The sequence below is a fragment of the Lissotriton helveticus genome, chromosome 5_1, assembly GCF_964261635.1.
Source record: "Lissotriton helveticus chromosome 5_1, aLisHel1.1, whole genome shotgun sequence".
In the NCBI taxonomy this organism is placed as follows: domain Eukaryota; kingdom Metazoa; phylum Chordata; class Amphibia; order Caudata; family Salamandridae; genus Lissotriton; species Lissotriton helveticus.
Genome location: NC_136065.1, coordinates 1,963,461,700 through 1,963,487,306, shown reverse-complemented (window position 1 = coordinate 1,963,487,306; position 25,607 = coordinate 1,963,461,700). Strand labels below are relative to the sequence as shown.

The 25,607-nt window shown below is 47.7% G+C and overlaps 1 protein-coding gene across 2 annotated transcripts in view; it reads left to right on the top strand.

Moving 5' to 3' along the window:
• Nucleotides 1-6,453: 6,453 nt before the first annotated feature.
• The window catches only part of CACNB1 (calcium voltage-gated channel auxiliary subunit beta 1), a 627,177-nt gene continuing 608,023 nt past the window's right edge, over nucleotides 6,454-25,607 (top strand). Inside the window, exon 1 of one of the 2 annotated variants that reach the window (XM_078645637.1) lies at nucleotides 6,454-6,574. In XM_078645637.1, the coding sequence (XP_078501763.1) occupies nucleotides 6,485-6,574 (90 nt within the window). In that variant the 5' untranslated portion in view covers nucleotides 6,454-6,484. The remainder of the gene's footprint in view (nucleotides 6,575-25,607) is intronic. The other variant, XM_078645638.1, reaches the window with a different exon arrangement.

Here is a 25,607-nt window from a genome sequence, read left to right as displayed (position 1 = left end):
GGCATCTAATGAACTTTATTTACCCCGTAAGTTGATTATTAATGTGATCTTCTAAAAGTTTGCCCATCCGGGGGAGAAGAGAGATAGGACGATAATTTTACAGATCCAAGGCTGGGAGATTATCCTTCTTGTGAATGAGAATCACCTGTGCGGCCTTCCAATCTCTCGGAAGCTGTCCTTCACTCATTGACAGGTTTAGTATAGGTCACATGGAAGCGACAAGTTGCAAGCTAGCAAAGATTAAATCTTGGCTGGCATTATATCTAAAGGTGACCCACATAAACTTGTCTATTACTTAATGTTCCACCATTCTGGATTATCATCAATAACGTTGAAGTCCTTTACTTAATTATAGAACTTGGTCATGGATTGTTTTGGAGCTATAGAAATTATTCAGATAACATTCACTTCGAATAGTGACACAGAGACCACCCTTAGCTGCAAGTACGAAGTCGAGGGCCATTCCATTCTGCGAAGTCACAGTTTTCTAGTAAGTTAGTTCCATGTTGATGTTATCTGAATCATTTATACTCACAGACATTTTCCGAGGGACCACTAAGAGTGGTCTGTGGTGATCCCAAGGGCTGTATTGATGCAAGCAGGATGGGAGTAGGGCTTTGTGGATAGTTAAATGTTACAGGATACTTTATTTGATTATTTTTCTTTACTTCAATTAGCTTATAAATAAAAGCCTCCCCATTTATTTAACATCTTCTGAATGTTAGTGCTATCTGAAATAAACAGCAGCCCAATGTTGCTGTTAACCTGGGGGCTACCTATGAAGGGCAGGAGGGCCGCAGGCGGCTACCGGGTCATACTTTGAGTATCACTGATCAAAATCATCTCTGGTGGTTTTTTCCACGTACACCATGACCCTAGCTACTTTTCAGATTTTTTTTGTGGAGATACCACTTCCATCGTTTGCTTGGCTGAATCAAGACTATCTGTGTGCCCATAGATCAGCAATATACTAAAAATAAGAGGATTCACCTGAGATGGAAAAACGTGAACCCTGAAAAGTTTAATGCCGATCTAGTAAATGGAAAGCAAGGCGATGATTTTTGTTGCCTTTCTGATATAGCTGTGCCCCGCACGCTTTTAAGCAGTTTTAACATTTTGTGTTCATTTATGTTGGACTTGTTGACCACTAAAAAAGCTGCTATTACGCCGCCTCCACACCGGTGGTTTAATCACACCTCTACTGCTGAAAAAGTTGAAAATTACAACTAATTTCCCTACCATAAATATATATAGGACATTAGGGTTACTACAAGGGCTTACAAAATGACATTGGAAAATAGAAGGTCAGAAATTTGAGTGAAGGCACGGGAAGATCTACTTTAAGCCTATACCTCAAGACATGTAAAGATCTTTTGAGCCTTGATCAATCACCCTCTTTTCAGATGACACTATTCCACAAATCCCTTGTCACATCTCTTCTGAAAACTGGCTGACCCACTTCTCTCACATCTTTGAGGGCCCGACTTTGGCACCATCTGATCTTGGCCCTCTTGCCACCACGTTTCCTCATACAAATCAATTAGCCTCTTCCGTATCTGTTGGTAATTTTCGTCTTTTCCCCGTAGACGTGGGCGACGCTGTTTCTGCAATTTTAAAGAGCTCCCTGGAAAAGGCCCATGGCCTCGATGGGGTTCAAATTGATTTTTTCCGCCAGAACATACCTGCTAACTAATGTTTTCAGTTCCCCTTTCTGTACCAAAATACCCAGCTTGTGGAAAAATTCAACCACCGTCCCGATTTTCAAAAAGGGTGACAGTTGGAGCTCCATCATGTTACTATCCCAACTTGCTGCTGGACTCCTCTGTCAAAATACTTGGTAGGATAACCTGCCCCTGATGTCTGGGAAATACGCTAAAGCCAAGAAAGGCTCATTACATCTCACCTTCATGGACTTGTCCACCGTATTTGACCTCGTGGGCAGGGGCAAGTTGTGGGAACTCATGAGCCAACCCGTGGTGGATGCAAGCCTAGTTGAACTCCTCCAGCGCTTACACCAGGACACCATAGCCCATGTATGCTTTGGACATGATGGGGAGTGTGTGCCTTCTTTTAAAGTTGATAAAGATGTTAGACAAAAGTGTATTTTAGCCCCTTTTCATGACAAAGTGATGAGGGTAGTGAGTTCCACAATACAGGAGCCAGATAGGAAAAGAACCGCCCGCCCATGCGTGAAAGTTAAACCTAGGAACTAGAAATTTGGCTTGCGATGAAGAACAAAGCAAACGTGTCGGAAGATAAGACTGGACTAAGGAGCATAGATAAAGGGGTGCTGTGCCCTGTTTGATTTTGTGCATATAACATAGGGCCTTAAATTTGGTCCGGTTCTCTATCCTGAGCCAGTGGAGATCACTGAGAGCACCTGAGATGGACGATGATTTAGGCACATGGGAAAGCAGTCTAGCTGCCAAGTTCGGAACCACTTGTAATTTGCGAACTACCTCCTTGTTGGCTCCTAAATACAGGACGTTACCATAATCCAGCCTCGACATGATCAAGGCTTGGATCACGATTTTTTGAGTGGGACCAGGCAACATCCAAAGTATTTTACGGAGACTTTTTAAGATGGTAAAACAAGTTGATGCAGTCTTGACTACTTGCTGTCTCATAGACAGCTGATCGTCGAGCAACACACCTAGATTGCGTGCAGTTTGTATCGGTTGGGGTAGTTCGCCCATTTCTGGCGGCCAATGATGAGGGCCCCAGAGATCTTTATTTTTCCCCAGGATCAAAACCTCAGTCTTTCCACCATTTAACTTAAGCCAGTTTGTATGCATCCAGCTAGCTATTTTATGCAGCCCTACCTTTAGCGATGACACAGTGGAAGGATCATTGGAGGAAAGAGAGAAGAGAAGCTGGGTGTCATCCGCATAAGAGAAGATAGACAATCCAGCTTCTTCTGCAATAGTAGCTAGAGGGCTGACATAAAGGTTGAATAGCACAGGGCTAAGAATCGAGCCCTGTGGTACTCCATACAGAGATGCATAGATCTTAGAGCTGGCAGTTGGGGAAAAGACCTGAAAGGTTCTTCCAGTGAGAACGTTTCTAATCCAATCCAGAGCTGAGCCAACTATCCCAATGGACTGGACTACCTTTAAAAGAGCTGAATAGGACACTGTATCGAAAGCGGCACTCAAATCCAATAAAATGAGTGCCATCGTTTCCCCTTTGTCCAAATGCTGACTAAGTGTTTCTGTAACTCCTCGGAGCGTTGACTCTGGGGAGTACCCAGCTCTAAAGCCTGATTGGGACACTTGTAAAATTTTATGGGATTCCACATACTGCGAGAGTTGTTGGTTCACATGTTTTTCCAGAATTTAAGAAAAAACATGGAGCAGGGAGATCGGGCGGAAGTTTGAAGGTTCAGCCAGGTCAGCATATTTCATATCCTATGGGGGTGATTGTCTTATGGGTAGGGACACTGTGCTATAACTTCTCCTATATCCATTCATTTCACTATATCTCTAAACATGTATCCTCTCTGGCCTTGCAATTTCCACCTTTCTAGGTCGCTAGCCCTGTTGCATTATCTTGCTACATCTCTGGTGCTATGCTGTATACCGTTCTATATCTTGTCTACTATACATTTAATACATGTCTGTATATTCACAATTTATGCCGTTTCGTCTATACCTCTGATCCTATATACTCCACAATTCCATGTCCCTTGTGTTTCAGTGAACTAATGCATTGACTTCGAGAGCATGTATCTATTGATTGAGCTAACCCAAGTTTGAATCCTAACAGGTCAACTAAGTCTTTCATCCTTCTGAGTTTGATAAAAAAAAATACTATTGAGAAACCATAAACTACTTTTCTATTTGACACACCCTCCTATCTTTTGCACTCATACTATGTATACATCTTCATCATTGTCTCCATATAGCCTACCTTTCTATGCCTTCCTAGGTGACCAAAAGAACAACGACAATCTCCAGATTTTTTGTCCACTTCCACTCATACCGATCATGAGCTTGAAGAGAATGCGTGATTTTATCCTATAGAGATGATTTGATTGAAGAGAACCCCATAAGAGAGGGTTTGAAACGCGTCAACCTTTTTTGTTTCTCCAAACAAGTGTATTAAAGAGTGTATCCTTGCTCCCCTGTTGAAAATCTATTTGTTAATTTGTATAATTTTTACCAGTTGTTGGTAGGGGTTGCAGCAAAATTGTTTAAAGCTCTACACTGTTTGGGCTTGCCAAAAATATTCTGGTTGAGATCAGTCGAAATTTTTTTGGGGGCACTCCAATATATGAGTATTTATTACTCATATATGTTAGTCCTTGTCTTTGTTACACATTGAATGCATGTATTGCAGTGTGTGGAAGTGTGTGTGGTAGTATGGTAATGAAAGTTTTCACAGGTGTCCAGTCATTCTTTTTTGTAGGAATCTTGGTGACATTTTGTTTTACTATTTGTCTGTAAATATTGAGTCACTTGTTATTGAACCAAAAGTAGATAAAATTGAAAAAATAAATGCCTAATTAAAAATGGTTTAAACAATCAGTCTGGGGTCATATTGATTGGTTTTCGCATGCCCCTTGTCTAGTTTCTTGTGCAAAGTTTGATCGGTACTGGCGATTGTCGTTGTTCTTTTGATTACGTGGGCTCAGCCTTATTGATTAGAGCCATTACCCATAGGTGTTTTCTTGTTCTTTCTAGGTAAGCGACATTTCCATAACCCTTGCTATATATATATATATATATATATATATAGTGCGGTGGGGTGCATTTCAACTGCAGAGCGTGAGGACTTCCGTTTTCACCACCGCAGGCGCTGAAGAGGCCACACCGGCCGAAATGCATCCGCCATTTATTTGAATTAAAGAGCTTCGCCTTTAAAATCCCCGTAGAGGCTCCTGCTTCTTTCTTCGAGAGGAGGCGTTTATTTCATATTAACTGCGCGCTTTCCAGAGGCGCGGTTCAGAAGCCCCCCCATCACAAGTGGCCTGGAGATTCTGGAGTCTGCCTCGGCATTGCTTGTTTCTTCAGTGTACTGAATATCTCCAGACTCGCCGGCAGTCCGAGCATCTGCAGCGACACAGCGAGACATTTTCTCAGCCATGGCGGGTTGTATGCACCTCCTGCTCACGCTATTCTTGTGCTCGGATTAATGGTTGATGGGGTCTTGGGGACCCAAGGCGAGACTCTCTATTTCATTTTGCGGGATCAAGAACGTTCTGCAGAGCACCTCCCCCACAGCTATTTCTTTGGATTTTCCAATACCGTCCCCCAGCACTACTCACCTGGGAGCCACTTGTGCATCCTGGGAATTGGAGTCCGTAGATCACCTCGGACCCTACACATCATCATCTGAGGATTACGCTGCTGAGGGGCGGAGCTGACATTTGCACCTATCCAGTGCGGTGGGATGCATTTCAACTGCAGAGCGTGAGGACTTCCGTTTTCACCACCGCAGGCGCTGAAGAGGCCACACCGGGCGAAATGCATCCGCCATTTATTTGAATTAAAGAGCTTCGCCTTTGAAATCCCCGTAGAGGCTCCTGCTTCTTTCTTCGAGAGGAGGCGTTTATTTCATATATATATATATATATATATATATATATATATATATATATATATATATATATATATCACTATATATACTAACTTTTCTGTATGCCTGACCCTATATCTTATCTTTATGTTCCACTTCCATTCCCCATAAAACCTTCTCGTACAACTTTCCTTTTTTTCATTCTCTCTTCTCTTCCACTTCCTTATCTATGTCTCTTCCTTTTAGCCCTTCCTTCTTTCTTTCTTTTGTCTAATTCTCTTCTCCTCTGTCTCATTCCTTCTCCCCACCATTTTCTCTCTGCCTCTCCATTTCTCCATCCTACTTTCTCTCCCTTCTTCGTTTCTTTATCACCCTTTTACCGCTCCCCTTCCGTTTACCTTTCCCCATTCTTTCTCTCCCTACTTTATTCTCTTGTTCAATCTTTCTCTGATCTTCGTTTGTCAGTCCTCCCTTCCCGACTCCTTAATTTTCTTCACTCTTCGCTATGCCTTCTTTCTGTCTGTCTTCCCTTCTATTCATCGGTCTTTGTAATCTCTCCTTTGAGACGTCATTTTCTTTTCATCCTTTTTTGTCTTTTTTCCCTTCTTTTTCTGTCTCCTTCCTTTTCTTCATCTTTCCTTACCACCATCATCTCACTGCCATCTGCTGCACACCACTCCAACCGGGAATAGGAGGGGTTTGTGGGGGGGTAGGACCAGCGCTTAGCTGCTCCCGCCCCTTTTGCTAAGGGAAGGCTGGCAGAGTGACGGGCGCAGTGGCGAATGAGAGCGCGGGGCTAGGCTGGCTGTTAAATGATTGGGCGACGGGCTCCATTGTTGCCAGCGCCGAGGATGCAGTGAGAGGCTCGGGAGAGAGATGCTGAGGGTGGATCTGGACCCCCTCATCCAAAAGCCCCCACCCTAACCCAGAGTCCTGGGAGCCCCCCCGCTGTGAGGGCACGAGCTCAATGGTAGAGAAGGGCGATATGTCTAGGACCCCCTCCGGCCCCAACCCCCAGGAAATCCAAATGGACGTCTACGAGAACCCGCATCTGCAGGTGAGGAGGAAGGGGGCAAAACCCGGGGAGGGGAAGGGGCCAGAGCGACCCGTGTACGAGGGAGGCCCCCCTCGGTCCTCTGCAGGTGTGGAGGGGAGTGGAAGGGGGCAGGTTATACCCCCCCCCCCCCCCCTCCACAACCCGTCGCACACCTGTAGGTCTGGGGAGAGCAGAGGGGAGGGGCCTGCAGAGGTTCATTCGAGGTGGGGGGATAGGGAGGGGGTCCTATATGAGGTCTTCAGAATGTTACCATATACTGTTCACCGTAAAGAGGTGCGATGTGGTTGGGGGCACAATCGGCATGTGTGTGGCCCACCTGCAGATGCAGGCGAGGTGTTTACTATCACGACAGACGGCTGCAGGTCGGCGACAAGGGTGAGAAAATCGTAATCCCACCAGAAGAATCGCAACCGGAGACAGATCGGGGTGGGAGGGTGAACAGTGCCCCTGGGGCTGCCGCCCCTGATGCCAGGATACGGAGCCGTGCCAGCCACAAGGAATGACAGTGCTCAGCACCCACCTTTCCCCCCCCCCATCCTCGGAGTGAGGCACCACTTGGACCCTAATCCTCAGCCCGACCTGCTCTCGGGACCCCGGATTTATGTAAAAGACATCCCTGCACACCATCTCCATGCCGCGGCCAGCCCAGGGTCGCTGGACACCGGGGCATCCTCTCTCGGGTCACTGAGATGGACCTTACCACCCATATTACAGCCGGCCCCAGCTTCCTGTACAACACCCCCTATTTTAAGGACATCATTGGGGAGAGGATGTGGTCCGTCGGCTAGATTGCCGATTTAGGTGGTGGAAACCAGGGTTCGAGCCTCGGGGTCGCGTCCACATCCTATGATTCCTGGCAAATCACTTAATCTCCTAGTGCCTGAATGTGTAAGTAACCGGTGCTCATGTAAAGCGCTCCAATACCTTCGGGTCGAGTTCGCGCTATATAAATATGCACACAAAAAAAAATCCTTGGCTCACCGTGATAAGAGCAGGCGCTGCTCCCCGGACACCACCCCTCATATTATACAAGAGTAGCACGTGGACGAGTGTCCATTCTTCTGCTGAAAATACCCCCCACCCCCTCCGTATTAGAGGGACCCCGCTCACTGGACACACCGACCCTCATTGCCGACCGGTAGCATCACCCCAGGGACGCCGCCCTCCTTAGGTGCAATCATTCTGCCCGGAGAACAACCCCAATGTGTAAGAACCGACCTGTTCCCTGCACAGCACACCCACCTCCTTTGACACCACCCTACACACTTAGAGCCTCCCATCTCTTGAACACCGTCCACACAGGGTGCAGGTCCGCTCCCCGAACACGATACCCTTATCCAAGACAATTCCACCTCCTGGATTCCCACCACATATTAGGGGAAGCTTAGCTCGAGGACACTCACCCCCGTATGTATATCCGCTGGGCACCGACACACATAGTAGACACAACCCTTAGTCCTATACATAGGAGACACACACTGGCTCCTAGACACAGCCCAGGCTCCCAGACACAGCACATACAGCCCTAGCTCCCAGACATAGAGGGGCAGTCCTGGTTCTCAAACACACAAGAGATGGGCCTGGCTCCAAGTTACAGAAGGTACAGTCCTGGCCCACAGACATAGAAGAGATAGGCCTGTCTCCAAGACACAGAAGAGATATGCCTGACTCAAAGACATAGAAGAGATAGGCCTGGCCCCAAGACACAGAAGGCACAGCCCTGGCTCCCAGACACAGAAAAGATAGGCCTGGCTCAAAGACATAGAAAGTACTGTTCTGGCTCCAAGACACAGAAGAGATAGGCCTGGCTCAAAGACACAGAAGGTACAGTCCTGGCTCACAGACACAGAAGAGATAGGCTGGCTCCAAGACACAGAAGGTACACTCCTGGCTTCCAGACACAGAAGAGATAGGCCTGGCTCCTAGACAAAGAAGGTACAGTCCTGGCTCCCAGACAAAGAAGAGATAGGCCTGGCTCCTAAACACAGAAGGTACAGTCCTGGCTCCCAGACACAGAAGAGATAGGCCTTGCTCCAAGACACAGAAGAGATAGGCCTGGCTCAAAGACACAGAAATTACAGTCCTGGCTCCCAGACACAGAAGAGATAGGCCTGGCTCAAAGACACTGAAGGTACAGCCCTGGCTCCCAGACACAGAAGAGCTAAGCCTGGCTTTAAGACACAGAAGGTACAGTTCTGGCTCCAAGACACAGAAGGTACAGCCCTGGCACACAGACATAGAAGAGATAGGCCTGGCTCCCAGACACAGAAGGCACAGCCCTGGCTCCCAGACACAGAAGAGATAGGACTGGCTCCAAGCCACAGAAGGCACAGCCCTAGCTTCTAGACACAGAAGAGATAGGCCTGACTCCAAAACACTGAAGGTACAGCCCTGGCTCCCAGACACAGAAGAGATAGGCCTGGCTCCAATGCACAGAAGGTACAGTCCTGGCTGATGATAATTGTGACAAGTATTCTTTGCGATGCAACAGTGCTTCCGGAATGGGAGCTATCATGTTCCCAGTTAATTGGGTCCAAGACACAGAAGGCACAGCCCTGGCTCCTAGACACAGAAGAGATAGGCCTGGCTCCAAGACACAGAAGGAACCGTCCTGGCTACCAGACACAGAAGAGATAGGCCCCGCTCAAAGACACAGAAGGCACAGTCCTGGCTCCCAGACAAAGAAGAGATAGGGCTGGCTCCAAAACACTAAAGGTACAGCCCTGGCTCCCAGACACAGAAGAGATAGGCCTGGCTCCAAGACACAGAAGGAACAGTCCTGGCTACCAGACACAGAAGAGATAGGCCCCGCTCAAAGACACAGAAGGCACAGTCCTGGCTCCCAGATAAAGAAGAGATAGGCCTGGATCCTAAACACAGAAGGTACAGTCCTGGCTCCCAGACACAGAAGAGATGGGCCTTGCTCCAAGACACAGAAGAGATAGGCCTGGCTCAAAGACACAGAAGTTACAGTCCTGGCTCCCAGATACAGAAGAGATAGGCCTGGCTCCAAGACACAGAAGGCGCAGCCCTGGCTCCCAGACACAGAAGAGATAGGCCTGGCTCCAAGACACAGAAGGTACAGCCCTGGCACACAGACATAGAAGAGATAGGCCTGGCTCCAAGACACAGAAGGCACCTCCCTGGCTCCCAGACACAGAAGAGATAGGACTGGCTCCAAGACACAGAAGGCACAGCCCTGGCTTCTAGACACAGAAGAGATAGGCCTGGCTCCAATGCACAGAAGATACAGTCCTGTCTCCCAGATAAAGCCCCGGCTCCCAGACACAGCACATACAGCCCTAGTTCCCAGACATAGAGGGGCAGTCCTGGCACCCAGACACAGAAGAGATAGGCCTGGCTCCAAGACACAGAAGGTACAGCCCTGGCTCCCAGACACAGAAGAGATAGGCCTGGCTCCCAGACACAGAAGGTACAGTCCTGGCTCCCAGACACAGAAGAGATAGGCCTGGCTCCCAGACACAGAAGGTACAGTCCTGGCTCCCAGACACAGACGAGATAGGCCTTGCTCCAAGACACAGAAGGTACAGCCATGGCTCCAAGACACAGAAGGTACAGTCCTGGCTCCAAGACACAGAAGGTACAGTCCTGGCTCCAAGACACAGAAGGTACAGTCCTGGCTCCAAGACACTGAAGGTACAGTCCTGGCTCCAAGACACAGAAGGTACAGTCCTGGCTCCCAAACACAGAAGAGATAGGCCTGGCTCCAAGACACAGAAGAGATAGGCCTGGCTCCGAGACTCAGCCTTCCATTCTATCGACACCTCCTTCCCTCTGACAATGCCTGGATCCCTAGTATTGCTTGAGTCTTTTCCTTTGCTGGATGTAGCTACGGTAGAAAGACTCCTTGGGAATCTTAAATCTGGCTCCCCGTCTGACGCTGCTCCTGCTTCAGTCCTTAAAAAGGTCTATGCAACTGTTGCCCCAGTCATTAGGGACGTTATCAACTCCTCCTTGCCTGCGGGGTTGGTTCCTCCACTGTGGAAACAGGCCAGAGTCAAGGCACTTTTGAAGAAACCTAGTCTTGAACCGGAAGACTGGTCAAATTATCGACCGATATCTCTGCTGCCGGGACTTGGCAAAATTGCTGAGAAACATGTTAACTCCGGACTATCTTTGTTCCTTGAGAACAATGGAGCTTTGCATCCCACCCAGACGGGATTTAGAAGCAAGCAAGGCACTGAGACCGCCTTGGTCACTGTAGTTGAGGAAGCCAGGAAAATTGTGGATGCCGGAGGTGGTCCTGCGCTGCGCTGGTCCTGTTGGACCTCAGCGCAGCCTTCGACACAGTAAATCACCTACTCATGATACAACGCTTGAGGGAGGTAGGAGTCACAGGGACTGCCCTTAAATGGCTGCGGTCATTTCTTTCAGATAGAACCTTTAGAGTCTTTGAAGATGAAGCAAGGTCTAAACAACTTCCCCTGCAATTCGGCGTTCCCCATTGAGCCCTACCATGTTTAATATCTACATGAGGCCTTTGGCTGACGTGGTTCTTCCCTGGGGAGTTCAGTTGGTCACCTACGCCGATGATACGCAGTTAGTCGTGTCCCTTGCTAGGGCAGAGGCTGCGGATTCAGGGATAAACAAGCTGTCTCCCTGTCTTACTAAGGTTCTTGCATGGATAGTTCCAAAACTAAAATCATGCTGTTAGGCTACAAGGCCCCTATTAATCTCGATCCTTGGTGGCCCGAGTGTCTTGGCCCCCTCCTACTCCGAAAAATCAAATCACAAGCCTGGGTGTCTGGCTCGATTCTACCCTGGGCTTCCGAGTGCAGGCGCGCAAGGTGGCTGCGACATGTTATGGTTTGCTCAGACTTTTAAGGAAGGTTCTGGCCCTTCTTCCGTCTGAGGCCAGACGCCTCCTTGTCCAGTCACTTATTTTATCCCGCCTGGATTACGCTAATGCTGTATATCTGGGCACACCGCTTGGCCCTATTAAAATTCTACAGTCGGTCCAGAACTGTGCGGCCCGTTTGCTTACGGATGTCCCAAGAAACAGTTCGGCAAAGCCTGCTCTGCGTACTCTTCATTGGCTGCCGGTGCAGGAAAGGGTTTGGTTCAAGGCCATGTGTATGGTCCACAAGTCTATGACCGACAACGGCCCGGCCATCCTACGCCCTATGCTTATTCACCATCAGATTCCTCGAGTCCTCCGATCCAACCATCACAATCTGTTGACGGTTCCCAGGGTTATCCGCACACGGATGGGTGGCCAACGCTTCCCATTTCATGCAGCTAAACTCTGGAATCAACTCCCAGAAAACATTCGGCTCAAACTTAATCATCTTGCCTTCAGGAAACGGTTGAAGACCTATCTGTTTCGTTGAGTGGTGATTGTCTGTCCTTGGTCTAAAGCGCTGGGATGCCTCCGGGTAGCCATGCGCTATATAGGCATGTAATCATTCATTTATAGGACTGGCTCCAAGACACAGAAGGTACAGCCCTAGCTCCCAGACACAGATGAGATAGGTCTGGCTCCAAGTCACAGAATGCACTGCCCTGGCTCCCAGATACAGTAGGCACAGACCTGGCACCAAGACATAGAGGGGTAGCCCTTGTTTCCATTCCCAAATAGATAGGCCTGGCTCCCAGACACAGAAGGTACAATACTGGCTCCCAGACACAGACGGTACAGTTCTGGCGCCCAGACATAGAGGGGCAGCCTTGGCTCCCAGACATAGAGGGACAGTCCTGGCTCCCAGACACAGCCCTAGCTCCCAGACACAGCACAAACAGCCCTGGCTCCCAGACTTACACGGTCAGTCTGGATGGCTACAAGACACAGAAGATACAGGCCTGTCTCCCAGACACAGAAAGTACAGTCCTAGCTCCCAGACACAGAAGGTACAGTCCTGGCTCCCAGACATACAGGGGCAGTCCTGGCTCCCAGACATACAGAAGGTACAGTCCTGGCTCCCAGACATAGAGTGACAATCATGGCTCCCAGACACAGAAGGTACAGTCCTGGCTCCCAGCCATAGAGGGACAATCCTGGCTCCCAGACACAGAAGGTACAGTCCTGGCTCCCAGACACAGAAGGTACAGTCCTGGCTCCCAGACATATATGGATAATCCAGGCTCCCAGACGCAGAAGGTACAGTCCTGGCTCCCAGACACAGTCGCGGCTCCCAGACACAGCACAAACAGCCCTGGCTCCCAGACACACAGGGACAGTCGGGCTGGCTTCCAGACACAAAAGGCACAGACCTGGTTCTTAGACACAATAGACACAGCCCTCACCCCCAGACACAGAAGGCACAGCCCTGGCTCAGCGACGTGTGGTATAGTCCTGTCTCCCAGGCATAGTAGACAGGGCCCTACCTCCCAGAAGGCACAGTCCTGGTCCTCAACAGAGAAGGTGCGGCCATAGCTACCAGATACCAAAGGTACAGCCCTCGCTCCCATACATAGTATACACAGAAGGCACACACCTGGCTCCAAGATATGGTAGGAACAGCCCAGAAGCACAGACACAGAGGGCACTGCCCTGGATCTCGGGCGCAGAAATACAGCCCTCGTTGCCATACACAGTAGGCACATCTCTGGTCCCAGACACATAAGGAACTTCCCTGGCTCCAAACCATAGTAGGCACCACCCTGGCTTTAAGACATGGAAGTTACAGCACTGGCTCACAGACACAGAAGGCCCAGCCCTGCCAGCCTGACCTCTGACACAGAACATACAGTCCTGGCTCCCAGATACCTAAGGCACGTTCCCGGCTACCAGACACAGAACAGAGGGCACAGCCCTGGCTCCCTGGCACAGAGTGCACAACCCTGGCTCCCTTCCACAGAACAGAGGGCACAGGCCTGGCTCCCTTCCACAGAACATAGGGAACAGCCCTGGCTCCCTGGCATAGCCCTGATGATGATGATGATGATGAAACCCTTATAAAGCGTCTGGTTACCCGAAGGCATCCCAGGGCTAGGAACACTAGATCAAGATCATAACATATCAGGGGAAAAGAAAGGTTTTTAGCTGTTTCCGAAAATGATGGTGATTAGGTTGAGAACGAATGTGAATGTGAAGGGGAAGGCAGTTCCACAATTTGGCAGCAGAATGTGAGAACATGCGGCCTCCACTTCTTGTGCGTTTAACTCTTGCAACTATTAAGAGGTATTTACCCTCTGATCTTAGGTATCTTTTGGGCTGATAGGGAAGGATCATAGCCTGAACCAACATAGATCCTTTTCCTACCAGTGACTTATGTATAAAACACATAGCCTTAAATTGAATCCTTTCATGGATGGGAAGCCAGTGAAGTGAAGCCAAAGCGGGTTTAGCTGAAAAGCGCTTGGGAACATTTCAAAGAAGCCGAGCTGCACAGTTTTGAACCGTCTGTAATATTTTAGTGGTAGATACAGGGGCTCCAAGATAGATAGCATTCGCATAGTCCAACCTAGATGGGATAAATGCTTGTGCTAGCAATCTTCCAGCCAAGAAAGGCAGAATGGGGAGGATTTTTCTAATCATCCGCAGGAGGCCGTAGCAGGTACCTGCCACTTTCCGCGCCTGTTCCTTGAAGTCTAAATTAACATCCAGTATGACTCCTAAGCTTTTCATGGATTTTTTTGGGATGGGAGGTGGTCCTAAATTATTTTTTTCACCAGGAATCTATATTAGGTGGGGCCTTTTTGCCAAGAAGCATAATTTCTGTTTTGGCTCCATTGAGCTTCAGGAAGGAGTTATCCATCCACCTCACCACTTTTTCCAGTCAGGCCGTTAGAGCCCCTTCTGCGTTGTCATTTTTATTCAGTGAGGCGACTAGCTGAGTATCATCTGCATAGGTGACGATCTGTACCTCAAATGGAGTGACAATATGTGCCAGAGAACTCAGATAGACGTTAAACAGTGTGAGGCTTAATGCCGATCCTTGAGGAACTCCAAAGGTAAGAGGCACTGGCTCGGAAATACAATCTTCCTCGAAAACCAAAAAGACTCTGTCTTCTAAAAAAGACTGCAGCCATTTCAGGGCTCCTACCTTGATCCCCACATCCCGAAGTCTACTAATCAGGAGCGAGTGATTGACTGTATCGAAGGCTGCACTGAGATCTAATAAAATATTTACAGCGCAGCCTCCGTCATCCAGTATTTTCCTGGTTCCCTCCACTACCGATAGGAGGGCAATCTCAGTGCCCTGCTGTGGTCTAAAGCCTGTTTGAGAGGAATGGAGCAAATCATTATTTTCCAAGAAATTCGACAGCGCAGAATTTACATGTTTTTCAGCGATTTTACTTATGCCAGGAAGCAAGGATATGGGTCGGTAGTTCAACCAGTCTTCCGGGTCCTTGTTGGACTTTTTCAGCAAGGCCTTGACCATTGCCCTCTCCCATAGGGGGTGGCACGGTTCCCGCAAGAAAAGAGGCATTGATCAGGTCAACTAAGACTGCAGCAGTGGGCGGGGCTGGGTCAGCGGGTGAACCAGATTTAAGGTGGGTTAAAATTTCAACTAAGGTATCCTGATTCAGTAGGGGAAATTCCTCCAATGAGGCTTTTTCCTTTATCGGATCAAGTTGATGTGCCAACCGCATGTCTCCTTCCTTATCAAAGGATTTATAAATGGTTTGTATCTTCACCGAGAAGAATTCCGCTAACTGATTGCACCGAGATTGGATATTGTCTGTATTCTGTGGGGGAGCAGGAAGGGTCAGAAGAGATTTAGCAATCGAGAAAATCTCATGCGGGAAGTTCACCGCTGAAACTATTTTCTCCTGATAGTAACAGCTTTGTGCAGATTTTATCTCTAGTTTATAGAGTTTGATAGCTTCTCTATATTTAGCTTTATTACATAGTGAGAAATCTTTCCTCCATTTTCTTTCCAGTACCTTACATTCTTGCTTGAGCTTCCGGAGTCCCAAGGAATACCATGGGTTTTTCTTGGTTCCAGTTTTTATCTGTATCTTTATTTGAGGGAGAATATTATTTAACGAAGACTCTAACCAATTATTAAAGGAGTCATTTGCGATTATGGGATCGGAGTGGAATGTAGGCCTTGTAATATCCAATTTGTCCTCCTGCACATTCCATGGAAGGGTAGGACAGAAGATGCAGCTCTATCTCCCAGATACCAAAGGTACGCCCTGGCTCTAATACACAGTAGGCAGAGTCCTGACTCTCAGATGCAGAAAGTATAGCCCTGGCCTGGACACAAAGGGCACAGCCCTGGCTCCCAGACACAAAGGGCCCAGCCCTGGCTTCCAGGCACAGCCCTGGCTCACTGGCACAGAAGGCACAGCCCTGGCTCCCTTCCAGAGAACCGAGGGCACAGCCCTGGCTACCTTCAACAGAACAGAGGGCACAGCCCTGGCTCCCTTCAACAGAACAGGGGCACAGCCCTGGCTCCGAGACACAAAGGCCACCGCCCTGGCTCCATGGCACAGAAGATACAGTCCTGGATCCCAGACATAAAACACAGTCCTGACTACCAGACACAAAAGGCGCAGCCCTGCACATCTCACCTCCGACACAGAACATACAGCCCTTGCTCCCAGATACCTAAGGCACATCCCTGGCTACCTGACACAGAGGGCACAGCCCTAGCTCACTGGCACATAAGTCTTAACCCTGGCTCAGTTCCACAGAACAGAGGCCACAGCCCTGGCTCCCTTCCACAGAACAGAGGGCACAACCCTGGCTCCCTTCCACAGAACAGAGGGCACAGCCTGGCTCCCTTCCACAGAACAGAAGGCACATCCCTGGCGCCCTTCCACAGAACAGAGGGCACAGCCCTGGCTCCCTTCCACAGAACAGAGGGCACATCCCTGGCTCCCTTCCACAGAGCAGAATGCATAGGCCTGGCTTCCTGGCACAACCCTGGCTTCCTGACAGAAGGTGCAGCTCTAGCTCCCAGATACCAAAGACGTGGCTCCCTGGCACAGAAGGCACAGCCCTGGCTCCCTGGCACAGAAGACACCGCCCTAGCTCCCCGACACAGAACGTGTATCTCTACCTTGCAGATACAAAGTACATCCCTGGCTCCAAGCCATAATAGGCTGAGCCCTGGCTCCCAGACACAAAGGGCACAGCCCTGGATCCCAGACATAAAACACTGTTCTGACTCCCAGACACAGAAGGCGCACCTCTGGTTCCCATATATTGAAGGTACTTTCCCTCGCTCCCATACACACGAGGAACAGTACTGGCTCCCAGACACTGAAGGCGGCGCCCTGTACTCCTGGCACACAGCCCTGCCCCCCGACAAAGAGGTTTAGCTCTAGCTCCCAGCTACCAAAGGTGCAGCCCCTGGCATCTACACAGAGAAGGTACGGACTTAGTCCTCTGACACAGAAGGCACAGCCCCGGCTCCCAGGGGCATCCTTGGCTCCCAGACACCCTTCCTATGCCTGACTCTTATTTTATTTTATTTGCCACCAAGTATAAAGATATAGTTTGTGTGTTTCGAATTCTATGTTTCGGCAAAAACCAGACCAATCTGCACAAACACAAGATACCACCACAGTTCCTGCAGAAACAATACACAACTCATCCTCGAGTGTGTCTGTAAAATCAACATCCCTTTACGAGGGCCTTGTCTGTGCAATCACAGACCATCACAAAGCTTTTTAATGGCTGTGTCTGTGCAAATTCCGAGACCTTAACAGGACTGTACATATGCAAAGACAGGTGCTCCCCTCATATGTGTCAGTGCACACCAGTAATCAACAGGTCACCGAGCAGTGATAACCCAAAACATTACACTGTCAGGAAAGACCCCTTTCTGAATTACAGTGTCATTGGAGCAGGTGCATGACTGGAGGGTGGCAGTGCTGCAGTGTCTGGTGCAGGGTCACCCTAGCGAGCGTCTGTGTTGGCACCGAGCCCAGGTGTAGGGCCACTGCACTGTGTGGCACTGCTGATGCCAGGCCTTGTGCCGAGGTCACCTTTAATCTGTGTGTGTTTGTGGTAGTACCTGGCTCTGTGTGGCCTGCCTCATATGCACGTATGCTTTGGTATTTCTACCTACCTGGCTGGTCACAGACCCCATAGAAGGACGCACTCCCAGTGGAGCATTATTGGAGTGGGTGGGGGGGGGGGGGGCAGAGGTAGAAATTAGAGTTAGTGGAAGGGTGAGAAGTCAGCCTTTCTGAAGTAATATCCCCCGAAGAGGTGAGTTTTAATTTCTTCCTGAATTTTAGGAGGATTGTTGCTGTTCTGATGTGGAGAGTGCATGTCTTCCCTGTCCTGGGGGTTTCGGTGGGAAGCCTTGGTTTGTTGTTTTCTCCTTCCTGCAGGGTATTGTCGTTCATCTGGTGGTGTCAGATCTACCCTGTCTGCTGTTGACTGATGGATAGTGTTAGTTTGTTAGAGAGGTAGAAAGGGTCTGGGTAAAGCGCCTCGGAAGTGATGCATCTGATCTCGAAGGTGATCCTGACTTGCATAGAGAGCCAGAGTAGATACTTTAGTGCGAGGGTGATAGGTTGCATTGTTCAGCCACCCGATGGCCCTTGTTGCTGCATGAAGGAGGCCTTTCAGGAAGCAAGGGTGGTCTCTGGGATGCACTTGAGCAGGGCATCTGTGTGATAGGACTAGGGCTCGAAATTTCGTTTCTGAAGTTATTTTACTGGTTTCATTTCTTTTCTGGAGAGCAAGTTGGACCCAAGCTGTTTTGGTTTTCTTGGCAATGTGTTGTTTGGGTGAGATGTTCGAGTTGCGTGTAAATCTGAGGGATTTGGCTTGTTCTGTCAGTTGAGATGGGAACCCTGTTTGGTTTAAGTTGTAGAGCGTTGACTGAATCAGATACTTTTTGAAATTTTTGGCAAACAGGAGGAATTCAGTCTTCATGGGGTTTAGCATCCGGTAGTTTATTGATCCAGGTTTGGATGTATTGGAGACAGACTTTGAGTATTTGTATGTCACTGGGTGAGGACATTTTGAGACAGAGTTAGGTGTCATCGGCATACTGAGGGATCTTGATGTTGCTGTCTGCAAGAATGGCTCCCAGGGGTCCTATATAAATGTTGAAAGTGATGGGTGTCATGATGGAGCCTAGGGGGACCAGTGGCCGGACTGCTGGCAGCCCCTAGGTTAAGAGTCGCTGTAAAGTTAGTGGCAGACATTTGATGGAGTACTGTGCAATGTGTTTATGTTGGCACCGGAATGGCAGATTCTGCAGTGATCTCCATTTGTGAATCAGTAAAAATAGGCAGTTGTGTGACAATATGGAGGCAGTTTCTGGGAGCCCTGCTATAAGATTCATCTACATCCTCTTACTTGTGCAGGGACAGTGTGCCACTGGTGGTCACCTCATCCTGTCCTGCCAGAAGGGCGAGGCAGAGCCCCTCAGGGTTCTGTGAGTGCGACAGACAGGATCTCATTCTTAGCAGCAGTAATATCATGAACCAGTTTTGTAACATTCACCTGCAATCTCAATGCACTGGTGTGCGTAAGTTATCTCTTTCACTTTAGTATCAGGGGGTTCGTGGGAGAATATCATGACCCCTAATGATGTATGTGCCAGTACTAAATCACAGGTTATAGGTCAGGCTTCTCCAACCAGTACCTCGTGAGCTGCTGGTGGTTCTCCAGCTATCTGTAAGTAGCTCTCCTGTGTGTAACCCAGCCAACTCAATTAGAAGCTTTTGCTTAGTTGAATTAATATATGTATATCAGAATTTAAAACTATGTATTTGAGATGAAAATGTGTGTATTTTCAGAACTCATCGGCTGATGTTTGATGAAAAATGGTTATATTTCCAAAATAAATAAAAAGCAGATATTTCAATTTGGAGACAAATTACTAAAATTGGTAACCTGGCACTGTAGCATTGTGGCCGTGGTTGTTATGTATTACCCATGCAGAAGAATTCCTTACTGACAAAGCATGTTTTTACATTACTGCTGGCAACCATGCCTGATGAACTGAGGTGATCACTGATGGAGACTTCGATTATAATCTTGTCTAATGCAGTCACTATTACAACTCTCATACCATCAGTAGTTCAGGATGATTTTTATTGAACAGAAGTAGCTCTTGTTACAGAAAAGGTTGGAGACACCTGCGATAGGCGCTGGGCATGTGCCGATGCTGCAACCCTTCTAGTACAACAGGAAGGCATGAGCGTTCCATTGTTATGGATTTCCACTAACGAGGCTTCAGACCTGCTTCCTTAATCATTTTATCGGTATTCTACTGTAGCAAGCCCCCGAATAACAATAATATGAGATTCCCCCAATATCACCAGGTCTCTTGTTCTAGCTTGGTTATTGTGTAACAACGGTACCTGATTTCTGCTATACTATCATTAATTCACAGTAACAAAAACATCACTCTTCCCCCTACACAACAGGGCCTGTATAATACTTAAAAAAAAAAAAATTCACTTGACAAAACTATATATACAGATGCACACAGAGTAATATGCTGTATATTACCATTGTTAAGCGGGGGAGGGGCAGCATAACCCACTCTAGGCTTCGCCTTTCTCCTTATGCTAAACATGGTAATAGCATATTACAACCTACTCATCCAAAACAAGTACCGCTTGATGCGTATTCTGTCGAAGAAACAATCCACACCCGGGGAGTGGAATTCTAACAAATAGAGCTGTATGCCATTATAATTCAAAGAAAAAGCCATGGTGTGTTGGTGGCTGTAACAAATCGGATTATTTGGGATAGATGACTGCCCACCTCAACGAATAATCACAACTTTTGTTAGTTGAGTCACTAAATGAAACTGAACTCTGCCCCTGGTAGCTTTGGCACAGAGCAGACAGGAGTAACCTATGCATGTTTAAAGTATGTATTCAGTACCAAATAGTAATACAATCAAAATATGCTGCAATAAAAATCCCAAACTGAGTTAGAAAATTAGAGTGAAATTTCATACATGAAATTACACCAAAATGACAAATATCCAATAAGGAGAATTGCTGATATGAATTTTTAAGGTTTTAAGTAAAAAAAGTACCAAAAAACACAAAATGCCAAATGATAATCAATAGAAAACCAGGACCCAAGTGCATTTTGAGCCAGAAAACAAGGGAGTGTGAGATAGGTACACCAATCAATTTTGTCTGGGTGAAGAAGTTTAACTTTCTGACTTCGTCTTAGTCAACCAAAGTAGTTGACAGTGGTCCTGGGGGCCTTACAAGGGTACTTAAGGAATCACAGGGTCTAGCCCAGGTACAGTTGCCACCAGTCAGCTGGGTACTTCCAGTAAAAGGCCTCTTATGGCTTGTTGCCCCCCAGTAGCTACACAGGAGGTCATCCAACTGACCCTTGGAGTCTACATCTTTGCCCAGGGTATAAGAGGGAGCAGGTCCAGTCCTTCAGGGCTCCTCTCAGGTCAGACCGCAAGCCCAGTCCCCTGATGATCTTCCACAGATCCAGAGAGTGTCCCATAGAGGGTGCCTGGCAATGCCACATTTATTCACAAAAGGAAAGAAAGGAGAATTCAAACCAGTCTATTTTCTCTGTGGGAGCTGCTCAATATTCTACACTGGAAAATCCTTTTGTGTTTCAATACTGCCCTCACATACTAAAGAGTGTCACGCTTCATCATAGGGCGCACATCAACACTCTGACACAGTCCAACGTACAGAGTGGAACACATTATTTTTTTGTTAGTGTCAGATGTAGATGAACTAGAGGAAGTCCCTCTGTCCCATCTGAGTCAATGATCCTTTAGACACAAAAAAATGTTTCTAAAACTAACTAGGGGATAGTCCGCTGCATTTTATTTTGGACTTGTTCTGGCCGGATTAACATTGTATAGGCGGGATATTCCTGGCTCTTTATTATCCGTGCCCCCTAATATTTGTGTTAATTTTATCTACATGTTTTGGCCTTCCGCATGTCCCATGGGGTCAACAGGCCTTCCTCAGGATTTGGATCCCTCTTGATCGGGCATAATATGCACCCCCTACATTCATTACCTTGTATCCTCCGGTATGTGTGAGAATATGTAATCACACTATCGCCTTTCTTGTTCGTAATAGGACTCTCCTCAAGAATATCCAGAGTTTCATATGTACTCTAAACCCGGGGTACTGGTGGGAACGTCTCCCTATAGTCACACTATCTTTGAAGGACTGCCGTTGGCCTTTTGCCATCCGCTACCATCCGTCCTATTTAATGTGTAAGGGCAGTACTGGAACGCGAAAGGATTTTCTAGTGTAAAATATATTGAGCAGCTCCCACAGAGATACTAGACTGATTTGATTTCCCTTTCTTTCCTTTGTGTGATTAAGTGTTAGAGTAGGGAGGACAAAGGGAAGGGCGGTACCCCTCTCCCCCATGTGTTTTGCGTGTGCTGAATGTCACATTTATGCCTGGCACTAGCTGGTGTATCGGTGTGACTCCTGGCCCCTCGCTAACCGCTGGGGCAAACAGGTCCAAAATGGAAAGCATAAGGGCATTTTCACGATGGTGAAAGTTTTCAGCCACACTAAACTTTAGCTTAGAAGGGGGTGGTGTGTGTGTGTGTGTGTGTACACATACCCACTATGGTAATCCCTATGTCCTCCCACATCTAACAGGACAATTCAGTTTGAAGCACGCAATGTTCCCACAACAAACCAGAGACAGATGTCTAGTAGAAGAAAAGCAGGGTTCTTCAGCAATCAGACAGTGGATCCAAAAGAATTGTCTTGGCATCCTGCTCTCTCCCTTTCAAGTCTACCCCAAGTCTCACAGGTGGCTCAACAGACCTATCAAACCCATAACCCCCACAAAGCATATTCCGTGGGGCTTAGAAGAGTCATTCTTCCCATTCAGGTCAGCATATTGTTTGCTCCTTGGAGGCATTCCAAACCTCATTCACATCTATTCAAGGCTTGAGCACAGGCAGAGGCTTATGCTAATCAATCTTCTCAGAGTTCAGGCAGGTAAATGGTAACTTTCTAAAAGTTACCTTTCCTTAATATTACAAATCTGACTCTTTAATAGCTGTTAAAAAGAGTGGTTTAATGCTTGTTCGAGCTGTTCCCTTTCCCCTGTTACCAGTATTAGATTTTAATCTGTCCTCTGGTTTTCTAAAGAGGACAGGTAGACCTCCCACAGTGAAAATAGCTTTTAGGGCCTTGTTACTGTAGGGTCATGGTTAAATTCATTTTCTACATGTCCCATTTTTAAATACCATGCGTTCCATCCTGTGGACTATAAAGCCTACATAGTGGAGATTCACTAATGTTTTAAAGAAAGGTTTTTCCCTGTCAAAATGGGTTATTTTAACAGGTTATACTGAAAGGTTTACACTGCAACAATCAGACAACACTGGGTAGGCCTGAAGCCATGTTTGCACTGCTACTACAGTGAAAGGCATATAGATGCTGCAGTTTATTAGTGGCATTTAATATCCAGGCCCTGTGTGTGCTTTCACACTATATGCCAGGGACTTACGGGCGTTTAAATGTGCCAATCAGGAATTAATCGATATAACTAGGCTTAAAGGGGGAGCACAAGGCAGTTTAGTACTGGTTACCAGGAGTAAAATGTACAGAGTTCAAAAGTCTACAGAAATCGGCACGTCTGTGGAAGAGGCTGCCACCGGCCACCCGGGTAGTGTTCCAAATTTGGAGGCAGGCCCTATGTCGTATGGGATGGTGGGGCACATTAACTGAAGAGACTCCCTTGTGGCACAATGGACGTTTGCCCGCACTAGCATCCCTTCACGGCTTTCGAGGCCGGGACAATATAGGAATCTCCATGCTGGGGGATGTGATGTCAGGGACGGCCCTTAAATCCTTCCAAGATATAAGCGAGGAATATGGCATGCCCCGGTCTCAATTCTTTAAGTACTTACAATTCCGCCACGCCATTACACCGAGCCTGGAGGGCCTTGACTCCCTACCCGAATTTAGCCCATTAGAGGCCAAGGTATTTATGGGTGACCTAGGGGATAAAAAGATATCTCACATTTATCAGACCTCATTTACACACTGCCGAACATCCTTGCAGAAACTTAGGGATTCCTGGGTAAGGGATGTGGGGACACTGAAGAAAGAAGATTTGCGGGAGGCACTTGAGGCCCCTAGAGGTGCGGCCATAGCGATGCGCTTGAGAATCATTCAATTCAAATATCTACATAGGGTTTACTTTACAAGGGAGAGACTGTGGCGGGAAGGCCTGATTGTGTCCCCAGATTGTCTCCGCTGTGGCCGGGAGGTGGGGACATTGATCCACACAGTATGGAGTTGTAGTTCCTTGTTAGGTTCTGGAAGGGGTGTGGGACTGTCTGTCTGAGGTCCTGGGATGGGAACTTGCTCGAACTCCACAACTTGGTCTATTACATGTGCTAGAAGGGGTAGGGGGCAACGCATATAAAAGGCACCTACTGTTGCTAGGCCTAACCATAGCCAAGAGAGATGTGGCCAAAGCATGGAAAGATCCCCGGGCTTCCTCAGTGCTGGTGTGGAAGAAAGGGCTAGACTTCTGTATGGGGCTGGAGCGGCCAATCTTTGAAGCTCGAGGCTGCCCAAGGAAACATTATAGGATATGGCGGCGCTGGGCGGACTATCGGAGCCTGTGGTTGGAACCACCGGTGGAACAGGAGGAGTGCCCAGTGACGGCGTAAAAGGGCCAGGAGGGAAAGTGTATGTACCCTGTCAGTCTAGAGAATGGCTTATGAGAAGTATGAGACATTATCGTGCGGCTGGGAAGCGTGGAATCCGGGTGGAGGGAGTTGGGGGATGGGGTGGGATAAGGGGTGGGGGGGGGTGTAGGACTGGTAGGTTTTGATGTTATTAATTGATTCAAAATGATGTCTAAGATTGCCAATCATCTGATGCTGTGTACTTGATCTGCAGTTTTCTCCGGAAGGCAGAGTGCTGCGCCATGTGTGCAATCTGTCAATAAAATCTGTTTAAAAAAAAAAAAAAGTCTACAGAAACATAGGGTTGAGCCTTAGGTGAAAAATCCAGGATGACCAGACAAAAAGACATATGCCCTACAGTGGCTCGTTTCAGTGCATACACCGACCTTTCTCGAACCAAGACAAAATAAGCTTCCTACGAGTAAAACTAGAGAAAGGGCAAGGTTGAATCACATCATTGAAAAGACATAGAAAAACATACTAGCTCATAATGAATATAAAAAATAGGCTGATGTACAATGAAATGGTTGCATTGTAAAAGATGGTAATGGTAGTTTGTTGTTAAATTACTTTGCAAATATAATATTGGTTACTATTCAGATTTGGTCAAAAGTGCCCAATAAAATCTATTAAAAAGTATAATTGTAAATCAAACAGAACATTAAAAAAGCTATGAGAATTCAGAAATGTATCAGAAAAAACATATTTTCATAAAATGCAATATTATCTGCATCACCATCATCTGTTATCAAACTTTCTTTTTTTTCTTTTTTATATTTCTTTATTATTTTTACATCTCTAAATCATGAAAACAATCCAGGTATAGCCATACATTTGGACCGCCTCTGTTGAGGTGGTTCATAGTGGAGCCACAATGCCAAATCAGACGAATCGTCATAAGTAAAATTGCGCTTCCATTGGCGCCTTAGTATACAGCTACAGAGTCGTCAGGATGCACCACACCTTATAAATGCTATGAACAAAGGAGAAAACCCACCCCCCCTACCCCCAATTCCTCCAACTCCCACAATGCCCCCCCTCGGCCCCCCTGCTGCCGGGTCCGTAGTGGTGCAGTCTAAATTTCCCTATCCCTGAGTTGGGTTACCTGGTAAGGCTCCAACGTGTTCAGGGGCCTCCCCCCGCCCAGGGGCACTGTCCCGGAACTGGTCAGTGTCACCTGGGAGTCTTGTCCTGCCAACTCCTGTAGCATTGCCCCCCACGCCAGTAGGACCTCAGGTAGTTTGCCACCCCTCCTAGTGTTCCGCATGTACCCCTCTTCTGCCAGTGCCCATTCCTGCAGGTCGGTCTTACATTTCGTGAGTGAGATACCGCGTTGGGCCAACCAATGGATCGCGATGCGTCGCCGGGCTACAACCAGCCCCAAAACCAAAAAGTGCCTGCTTACTTCCCGTTTTGGTTCCCGAGGGATCAAGCCCAGAAGACACGCCCTCTGATCCATCTCCACCACCCATCCC